General features: G+C 47.8%; 1 protein-coding gene across 1 annotated transcript in view; it reads left to right on the top strand.

The window, feature by feature from the left end:
- Positions 1 to 1,213: 1,213 nt before the first annotated feature.
- RASSF3 (Ras association domain family member 3) overlaps positions 1,214 to 10,533 on the top strand; it is a 48,117-nt gene continuing 38,797 nt past the window's right edge. Inside the window, exon 1 of the mRNA XM_082778277.1 lies at positions 1,214 to 1,454. Coding sequence (XP_082634403.1) covers positions 1,326 to 1,454 — 129 coding nt within the window. The 5' untranslated portion in view covers positions 1,214 to 1,325. The remainder of the gene's footprint in view (positions 1,455 to 10,533) is intronic.

Genomic DNA, 10,533 nt, shown 5'->3' with positions numbered 1-10,533 from the left:
ACGTCTGTTCCCCTATGGGATCACCAGCACGGGGCAGGCGCTGGGACTGCAGGGCTGAAGGCCTGCAGGAAAGGCAAGCCTGCTTTTTTGGGCAGCTGTGTGGGCTTAGGAAGCTGTACCTTAAAGCCAGTATCCTGTCTCTGACAGCGACCAGCGCTAGATAAATTAATGGAAGATATGAGAAGCCCTGAAACAGGTAATTACGGAGCGACGTGGCCTTCGGGCATTGTCTGCCACTTCCCCCGCCAGTAACCGAGCTTGATTTATGCCCTGCGCCGTCCCAGAACTCCTGTATTTTTAAAACACATTTTCCAGCCACGGTTCTGGATATTCCTGCCATCCCTGCGCTTATCTCATCTCTGCCGAGTCCTCACAGGCATCGCTGCTCATCGCGTCCCGGGGCCATGCATTCCTCCTGCCCGAGGTCTGCGCGCCCATCCCCGCCGGGTTACTGCTGCTCAGGCACTGCTTGCAAAGTCTGAACTCAAATTTCACCGGGGGAATAAAGCAAGATAGGCAATTATTCGGCAATTGTTACAATTATTTATTAGCTGCGTTTATTACACTGCGATCAACACACTGAGGGGGCCGAGAAGCGCTTGGGCGACCTTATCAGTCTTTATAGGTACCTTAAAGGACGCTATAGCAAGGTGGGGGTTGGTCTGTTCTCCCATGTACATGGTGACAGGACGAGGGGGAATGGGCTAAAGTTGTGCCAGGGGTGTTTTATGTTGGATATTAGGAAGAACTTCTTTACTGAGAGGGTTGTGAGGCATCGGAACGGGCTGCCCAGGGAAGTGGTGGAGTCACCATCCCTGGAAGTCTTTAAAAGATGTTTAGATGTAGAGCTTAGGGGTAAGGTTTGGTGGGGACTGTTAGTGTTAGGTCAGAGGTTGGACTCGGTGATCTTGAGGTCTCTTCCAACCAAGATAATTCTGTGATTCTGTGACGGTGGCGGGACTTCAGCCACCTCCAGCCCGCCCCTGGGCTCTCGCCTCCCTCCAGCCCCGAGCACCGACCCGCGGGGGATGCCCCCGGGGCCGGGCGGATCCCCCCCGTCCCGCAGGGCCGGCCGGGAGGAGGCGTCGGCGGCTGCTGGGGCTTGGAGCGGCGCTGCCCCGCGGAAACTTGTGCTGCAGGAAGGGAGGGAGAGGCCTCCACAGCGGCTCCTCCTCCTCCTCCTCCTCCTCCTCCTGCTGCTGCTGCTCCCCGGGCCCGGCGGCGCTGGGAGAAGAGCGGCAGCGGCGGGGCCCCATGCGGCGGCCGGCACTGGGCTCTCCGCCGCCGGGCCCCAGCAGCACCAGCAGCACCGGCGGCAGCCGCCGATGACCTGGAGCAGCAGCATGAGCAGCGGCTACAGCAGCCTGGAGGAGGAGGAGTCCGAGGAGTTCTTCTTCACCGCCCGCACCTCCTTCTTCAGGAGGCCGCCGGGCAAGACCCGCGCCGCCCCGCAAGTAAGTGCCGGGCTCCACGTGGCGCCCCACGGCCCCTGCCCGCGCCCTGGGGCTGCCCTTTGCTGCCCTCCCCTTCGTGTCCGCGGCGCTTTCTGGAGGCTGGCAGCCTCTCCTGCTGGCGGGGAAGGGCCCCCGCCGCCTTACAGAGACTTGGTTTAAGCGTCCGGGCTCCGCAGATGGGCTGCGAGGGGTGTTTGGGGTGAAGAAGTGATTAAAAGCTGAACAACAACAACAAAAAAAACAATTCCCAAGCTTTTCCGTGGTCGGTGTTGGGGCGGTAGGGGACGAGCTGTAGGGCTGCAGGCGGGGTGAGCAGTGCTGGTGTGCTGGGCAGGAGCAGGACTGGCTTCAGGAGCACAAAATGGGTCGGGCTCCTGTCAGGGAGCGGGAGCGAAAGCAGCCGGGGTGAACCTGGTGCCTCTGTAGCTGAAACAGCCCGGGCCCTCTGGCTTTTCCCTTCCCCAAGCACAGGATCCCATTCTGGAGATGGGTTTGGTGTTCAGAAGCTGTAGGCTACCAAGCCTGTGCTCCCTGTGCTGGCTCCTTCCCCTGCTGTGACCTCTGTCTGATCGGCGTTTACTTCCCTGTACAAACTCCGTGTTTGTTTTCCTCACTGCATTGGTCTACAACCATGGAGACTACGTTATAAACTTGTCTAAGCTTCCAGACTCATTATTGCCCCCAGCCCTTCCTCTAGGTTATGTTGTGCTGCAGAAAGCCGACCTTAGTTTTTGTTTCTCCGAGGTTCTCTGACTTTTTCCCCGTCTGTGATTTGCTTAAAACTTCAGCCCTCCGGCCACCCCCCAGGAAACTCCTGCTCCCATTCAAGGAAGTGCACGGAGCTTTCTTGAGCTTTGCTTCCCTTTGCAGAGTTTGGCAGAGAGCCTGGGCGCACCCTGTGCCTACACCTGAGCCGGGCGCCTTGTGCAAACAGACCCGGGGCCAGCGTCTCACCAGGTCGGTGCTGCCTCCCCAGGACGCTTCTTGCTGCACCTTTCCTCAAGGCCGTCGCTTTCTCATCCATTTTGGTTTTCAGCTTCCTGTGAATCCCGGTGACTGGAAGCTGGCAAGTCCTGCCAAGCATCCTTGACTTCCGTCTTCTGATCTGGTTGGCCATGGTTGGCCCCCATCTGGTCCATATAGAGAATCACAGAATGGTTTGGGTTGGAAGGGGCCTTAAAGCCCACCCAGCTCCAACCCCCTGCCATGGGCAGGGACACCTCCCACCAGACCAGGCTGCCCAAAGCCCCATCCAGCCTGGCCTTGAACACCTCCAGGGATGGGGCATCCACCACTCTCTGAGTAAAGAATTTCCTCGTAACGTAGAATCTAAATCTCCCCTCTTTTATTTTAAAACCATTAGCCCTTGTCCTATTGCTACAAACCCTTGTAAAAAGTCTTTCTCCATCCTTCTTCTAAGTCCCCACTAATTATTAAAAGACTACAGTAAAGTTTCTTCTGCTTGCTGAGGAAGACCGTGGTGTCTCAGTACTGTGTGAACAGATAGCTAGCTGCTGCCGTATTTTGTGTGGTTGTTCTACTATGGAATGTGATGGGGCCCAGGTCTTGGTTCAGATCCTAAAATATACTCGTGTCTTTGCTTTGTAAAGCTGTGACGTGAGTTGTCTTACTAAACACGAGTTAGGTAACATGTAAATCCCTGTGTGTGATGTTCAAGTTCCCAGTCAAGGGGGATGGAAAAAACTAAAACTTGATATTCTGCTCTAGTAATGTTTCCCAAAAGAATAGTGTGGTAAGATGCTGCGGGGTATGTGCTTAAGTACATATTGGGTAGCCTGGAACAAATTCATCCATATTGCTGACTCCGCAGCGTCAGAAACGCTCAGCTAAATGTTTCGAGTTGTAAAGTTATTGCCGGCTGCGCTGTGCTGCCGAGTTACAGAAGAAAGAAAAAATCCCCCAAACAATGCTGAATGTAGATTTCAACAGTCATGTGGCCAGTAAGAGTGAGTTTCCCCTTCCAGCAATAACAATCATAATAAGGCTCTTTGTATGCATGAGGATGTTACTCTTGGTTTGTATTTGAGGTTTAGTCAAAAAATGCATACTATGTCCCCTTGAGCAAAGAGGAAAGAGGGGAGCTATTAGTTATTGTTTCTGTGTCTTTCTCAACCATACAGATACCAAGTTTTGCAGGCTGTTTTTTTTTCTTCTTTTTCTTTTTTCCTGCAGAAGACAAAGTGGTGGCAATTACTTTATCCTTCTCTGTCTTAAATCCCTCTTTCCCCTTTTCTAAAAGGGGAAAAAAGTGGTTACAACTTATATCTTGTGGCTGTGTCTGTGGAAAAAAACATGCTGGTAGCTTTTGGACTTGTTCTGTAAAGATTTCCAAAGAAAAGAAGAGAAGTAGCTCTATGAAATCTCGGCTCCTGTTTAATGGGGCGGGCTGGTCTTACTTACATATTGCAGTTTCTACAGCTGAGACAGGATGAGTGGATTGATACCAATTCTAATGTAAATATCTTGTAATAGTGCCTTTGGGCCTTGCCAAAGAAGCCTAATCGTCTGCAGGGTGTTGAAAGATTTGTCTCTTCCTCTCTCTCCACCACTTCTAAAAAGAGGGAAGCATGAAAATCATTGTGGTGTATGACAGGCAGCGTGGTGTTTTGGGGCTGAGGTGTGCTGTTTGCTGTCCTCTCTTGCTGAACTCTGTTTTATTGGCAGTTCAGTGGGTCCAGTGGACTCACACACCTCCTCAAATCTTTTTTTTTTCTTTGTTTCCGGGACAAATTAGGGTTAGCAATCCAATGTTTGTAGCTTCACGCAGTTAAAGACACAGACTTGAAACAGATAGATCTCGAACTTGAATTACCATGCCTGTATCACCTCAAATACAAGTGACTTTTTCCCCTTCCCAGTAAAAATCTCCTTTGAAAGTGTAACCATGGCAATAGGTGACTTGTACCTACTCCATCCTTGCCCTTTTTTCTACAGTAAAACGTGGGGGAGGAAAGAAGTAAATGCAATCAGGGGTTCATCAGGCAAGAGACTCAATGCTAATTTTCTAACACAAATGATGAGGTCGGTGCAAGATCTCGTGAAAGGAAAATTAAGCAAGCAGTGCTTTAATCTGAGGGCAAAGTGCCTAAAGTGCGGGTTGCTTTGTGGCATCCCTGGCTGTTCAGTTTTATTTAAGGTTTGTTGTGCTTTCTGTGGCTGTTGTAAATGCAAGCATTGGGGCTGGATTAGCTCTGCATGGCCCTGTTTCATGTTTGCAGTGACTCATTTACTAAATGAGAAAGGAGGAACTGCAAATGTTTTTGACCTGCTAGGCACTGTTCGTGTGCGGTGAAGCTAGCCGTGCGCATGGGCTGCAGCAAGATCAGACCCGTGCTGCTGTACGATCAGGCCTTTGGAAATGGTCCATTCCCTCTAGAGAAAATACCAAAAGATGTTTTGCAAACTTTTGAAAGCTGACCCCTCTCCCTCCTCCCGCCCACCCCCATCCTTTCAGGAAAAGTGAAAACAGCCCTGCCTGCCCCTGCAAGCCCTGCCGGGTGCTGCAGGGAAGCGCGTCTTCCTGCCCGCCTCTTCGGCACTTCCCTTCCACATGCCAGTTCCCCATGCTCTCCCACTTTGAGTAGTGTTGATGTAAGTCCTGGAGATACTTCTCCTCCTTTCTTACGCAGCTTGGGGGCTTTTCAGGCGCTGCCCTGGGCTTCTGGGTCGGTCCCAGCCGTGCTGAGCTCCTGTCTTCCATCCAGGTCACTGAAACACCCGGGGACACCCCAGGTGAGAGCTCTGTGCCCTTACTCATGAGGGGCCTGTGAGAGAGGACACGGTGGTGCTTGGAGAAACGCTGCTTCAGGAGCAGGCAGTGCTGTGAGGGTCGTGTTTTTCACCACTTCACGCAGGACTCTAGAGATGTTTGCAAGAAAAATGTCACTGCTTCTCATGGTGGTTTCCAGAAATGCACACTTCCCTCCTGCTCCTCAGACCATGCTGCTTGCCTTGTGTTCACTGCTGGTCCTTCCCCTTTTGAAGCCCAATTTCTCCTCTCTCTTCCCCTTTCTGCTCTGGGTTTTTACAGTTTATATACCTTCTTCTCGGGCCCTTCCCCTGCACCCACATCTGGTGCCGCACATTTTAATGCGCTGCCCCCTGCCTTGCCAGAGTTGCCTGCGTTTCAGTGGGATTTGCAGGTGTGGTGATGAGGGTGGGACAGGAAATTAATAAAAAAGCTGGAGACGGAAGCTGGATAGAAACGAGCAGAGGGAATGTAAAGGGAGAGCAAGAGGCAGTGGGTGAAAGTCCTGTCCCTGCGAGCCCAGCAAGGCGACTCCGCTGTCAGATGAGGAGGTTTGCGTTTTGCTCTGGGTGAGCTGGTGTCCGTGTGAAAAAACAGGCCAACTTCTGGGTCCAGAAACCCTTTTTTTAGGTCTGTCCAGTGTGAAGTTGCACAATGGCTTGAGGCATTTCATTTAGAAGAATAGAGGGAAAAGCATGCCATTTTGGAAGAAATCGGGTAAATGCTGTTTGTAGCCACTCAAGTGCAGTTAGCATAGTTTTGTGTTACCAATGTCCATTATTAATAAGTTTCATCTTGTTTGGCCGTTACAACTCTTTCTGGGTTTCCTTTCCGTGGCATTCCCCAGGGAAAATGTCTCTCCTGACGACCAGAACAAACGAGCTTTCTAATTATAGGCTTTGTTCGGAGCCAAAAAGGTTGGGGTTGTGTTTGACGCGTAGTCACGAAGCTTATTTAAAAAATAAAGCTAAAAATACCCAGTAATGTGTTTCATTCTTTCTATTTTTTTTTTTTAATCCATTTGGCAGTCGGTGAATATTATGGGATAAACATTGTCGCAGCTAAAATACTTGAAAGTTGAGGCTCGGAGCAATGAGCCGGGTAGAGATCGTGCCTGCTTTAAGGCTGCGTCACTGCCAGAGCAAACCCGCAGCCCTTGTTTTGCTCCTGCGAACTACTAACACACAAATTAAGACACAAGTTCAGGAGAGATGGCTTAACGTGCTGTACTGTCCCCGGAGGAGGTAAAGTCACTGAGACATCTCACGAGTTGAGCAATTTCAGCGTCCCCTCTACAGCAGCACTGGCAGGTATTATCCAGGCTAGGTGACCCTTTTCACTTTTTTCTTCAGTCTGTTGTATTAACACTGTATTAGGCACGCCTCAAGCAGTTTCTTCTCTGCCAACATAAGGTTTTAGAGCACCAGGAAGGTGCTGCCAGCTTAGTTGCTGACATTCATTTGAATATCACCAGATAAAAACAAGATTATATTTTTTTGTCGTTGTCCTTGGGGAATAAAAGCCTGTGATTCACCTGAGTTTGGGAGGGCAGCAGCTGTGTGTGGCTGCTTGGAGATCCAGGTTTCAGAAATGTAATTGAATGTGGGTTAAAACTGAGGCTTTATTTAAGAGCAGATCTGCTGGAGCTTTGAACTTCTACTGACATCAGGAAGCGTCGGGACCTGTGTACCTCCTGGTCCGGAATATTTAGACTTCAGCTTGTTTAGACATCTGAATGGATGTGCAAGATGCGAGGAATTTTGTTTAAGTTGGGGAGTCTGGTGAATTCAGGGAAATGCTCTGCAGAGCAACTGAGCACAGGATCATCTGAATACAGTAAGTAGATTAAAACCAAAACAACCAGCAGTTATTTAAGGAAGGAAAGGGAAGATTTGCTACCTCGTTTCTGTAAGCTTTTATTTCAGTTGTAGACCTGTGTATAAGAAAAACAGCAGAAAAACCAAAGAGGTTCTTAATGGCTAATATTTAGCCATGGCAAGAGCAGAAATATGAAGAACAAATGAAGTAAAACTGGATGGTGCACATTGTCCCTTGTGTGAAATGGCAGTGGCACCAGTGTTGGATTAACAGCTCTGAGTAAACCGATTAACAGAGGATTTCAGATGAAGCAATGGATCTGTAATGCAGCATTTGCCAGTGACAATATACTTGTGAACCAAGCCAAGCAACGTAAGTGTCAGGAAGAGATAAATCAGAGTGACAAATCTCCGCAGCTAAACTCTCCCCTTACTGACAGGCGGCTGAGTCTCCGCTGACTTCAGCAGGATGTGCCCGTCAGGCCAGGACTGTGCAATGCGTGCTCTGCTTTTCCTCCCAGGTAGACATAATGGTGCTTTAAAATACATATAGGTGTATTTACATACAAACAGCATCTATTATTTAAAATATTCATTATAAAATATGTAATATTTATAATGAATATGATATATATATATACACACACAATATATATATATTTTATATTTCTACACAGAGACGGTTCTGTACCTTTTGAGCCCAACTTTCAGGAAAGGTCATAAAACCAGCATATCCCACGGACTTGAGGGGAACGCCCTGGTGTGACTAAAGCTAGCCCAGCGTGCTTTCATCCAGTCCAGTCTCAGCCCAGCACTTGCCTAACTACGCCATTGTCATGGCTTTGTATTTGCTTGGGTGCCTGTAATAAAGCACGCACGCTTCTGTAGGCAGGTATGAATTGACTCGGGATGAGTAATTGCTCCTTTCATTTTGTTTTTTTTTTTTTTTTTTGGTGTACTCTTCTGCAAGGTTGACGAAATACTGCAGACGGTTTTGAGGAGAGTACTTCCTATGTGGCCATACGTTTGGCTGTGTAAAGTAGCCACATGTGATTCATGTAGCAATTAAGATCATTTTCTAGTTATTCATCCGTGTGTGTGCTGGGGAGGAATTTGTGTTCCCTTGCACAGAGGAATGTGTGCTGTGCTGAAAATCGTGGTAAAAGCAGCAGTGGTTCCTCTGCCTCTCAGAGGGAGCCTTGGGTGGCAGCGCTGCCTGCCTGGGAGTGCTGACCATGGTGTTATTCACTGCTTCGTCTCGCTCTTCACCTGGCAAATACATGCTGATGACTTCACACTACGTAATTGTGGAAAATGGTGTTTGCAAGTGCATTTCTTTCAGAAATTATATACAATAATAGAGTAGAAAATCATGGGCTCTCTGTTCGGGGGCAAATTACAAAGTACGTTTATTGTCTGTGATCTTTTATAGTCATCCCTGTTGTCCGTAGTTAGGGTTGCTTTTCTTGTGCTCCATCCTAGGTGTGTTCAAGTGCTTGGCCGTACGGTCTGACCGTGCTGTATGTTTCCCCATAACGCAGCCCCCCTGGTTTCTATTTGCAGTACCCAATCTCTTTAAAGCCAGATTAGTAACGACAAAAACTGAAGATCAAATTCTGCTCTGGCTGAGGATGATACGTTGCTTAATAACTAAGCAAGTGCTTAATCTTATTTCCACTGAAGCAGAGGGTGTCACGATTTGGCTTGTCCCTTTTGAAGACAAGTTTGGGCCAGATGGCATTTGTTAATGCTGCAAAAGTAGCTTAACACCTTTACTGACGGATCATAACCTTTATTGTAGAGACCTTCCTCTCAGTCACTTCCTATAGATGTGTGTAGGGTCACACTAGCCTGCCAGCTTGGAAGAGTTTAGTTTAGAAGTTTTATTTTTTATTATTGTTATTTTTTTTCCTGGCTTCCTCTCTGCTGAAGAATTCTGCTCACCAAGAGCAAAACGTGCTGACCTTGCTGTTTGGTCCACCGGGGGCTTGATTTAGTGGGTTCGCTTATAGATGCAGCAGCTGAGATTGTGAAGTCTTTTTGTTCTGAGCTAATCACTTAATTGCAAAGTATCTTTGCGGTCGGTTCATCTGAGGAGCATCTGGGAAAGCTGTGTGAACTGGAGCAACTGCACTGGGGATTTCAGCGTGACCCAGTGCTTATATATTCAGAAACTGCCATGTTCTTTGGCACTGCTTGAAAGACTAAAGACGTGGTGGTTGAGTGTTGTGTGATGGGAGAACTGACCTGCGTTGTTTGTCCGGTGCCATAAATGAGAAAGTTCAAAGCCCAGGGCTGTTGAGATTGGCGTAAGTCAGCTAACTTTGTGAAAGATGTAGTTTGAACTATTATATTATGATTTTTAATAGGTTATTACTGATATGTGCAAAGATTCTGTAACATAGGCATAGACAGGTTTGTCTCTTTTTACACTTCTTGAAGTAAAGGATTTTTCTTTTGTGATAGAGCACAGGGACAACGTGTCAAAATGGGTGGTGCTCCCCAAAACTGCTGAAATCCTTAGCACTCCATGCATGGACCTGGCAGTTTTGCCCTAGCAGCTGAAGGCTGGAGATAGGCGTTGCATTCATATTTGATGGTTAAGGAGTCGGGGAGGAAGGAGACTTCTGCCTGAAAGACTCGCTCTGTTTGTTGCAGGATGATAAATAGAAATGCTTACCTGCTGCTGAAAGAAAAGCAGGACAAATGGACAATTTAATCAAAAGTTCCTGCTTGGAGAGATTGCTGCATCATGCATGCAAAGGCTGGCACGGGAAGAACACCAAATGCACAGCCATGGAGGCATCGTTTGTGCAGGCAGCCTGGTGTGAGCAGTGGTCAGACTGCCATGTAATCCACAGAAGAGAACTTAGAAATGAGAACTTAATCTGTCATTAACGAAATCTTCCTCTTGTCATGATGCTCCCAGCTTGCGCGGAGTCTAACTTAGCACTGCATTGCTTTTTCCTACATAAACTGTACCCTTGTAACTCAAACCTTGTTTTCTGTGTTTAAAAATACAAGGCTTTGTGAGTGGATTTGGACGTGAAATATAATGGAAAGGACAGTTTGTAGCACTTGCATGAGTTAGCAGGCCAGGTTAAAATATATTCCAAATATTTAACTTGGAATTCAGGGGCCCTCCATTTCTTAACTTCAGAGCACACCTTTTTTCCATTCGAAGAATATGCAGTGTGGAGTGATGACTAATGACAGGAGTCTTAATCAACTCTTTATGTAATGAAAACTGTTTAACTGCTGTTAGAAATCCTGATAAGTGGATCTCAGGATAGGAGAGGATGGGATCACAGTAGCTAGAAAAGGTATTCCCATGGAGCTGGACCATTGCAGAGTTCAAAGACTGGAGCACCTTTTTATGTTTCCTAATACAATTTAGTTATTTCCATGGGAAAGTGGTTTTTAGAATACCATTGTATTGCTTTAGCTATCATTTGATTCAGCAAAGTGGTAAGAGATTTAACTTATGTACATA

This window comes from Aythya marila (assembly GCF_965140915.1).
Source record: "Aythya marila genome assembly, chromosome: 1".
NCBI classification, from domain to species: domain Eukaryota; kingdom Metazoa; phylum Chordata; class Aves; order Anseriformes; family Anatidae; genus Aythya; species Aythya marila.
The sequence above is the reverse complement of the archived record's forward strand: the minus strand, read 5'-3'. Positions and strand labels throughout refer to the sequence as shown.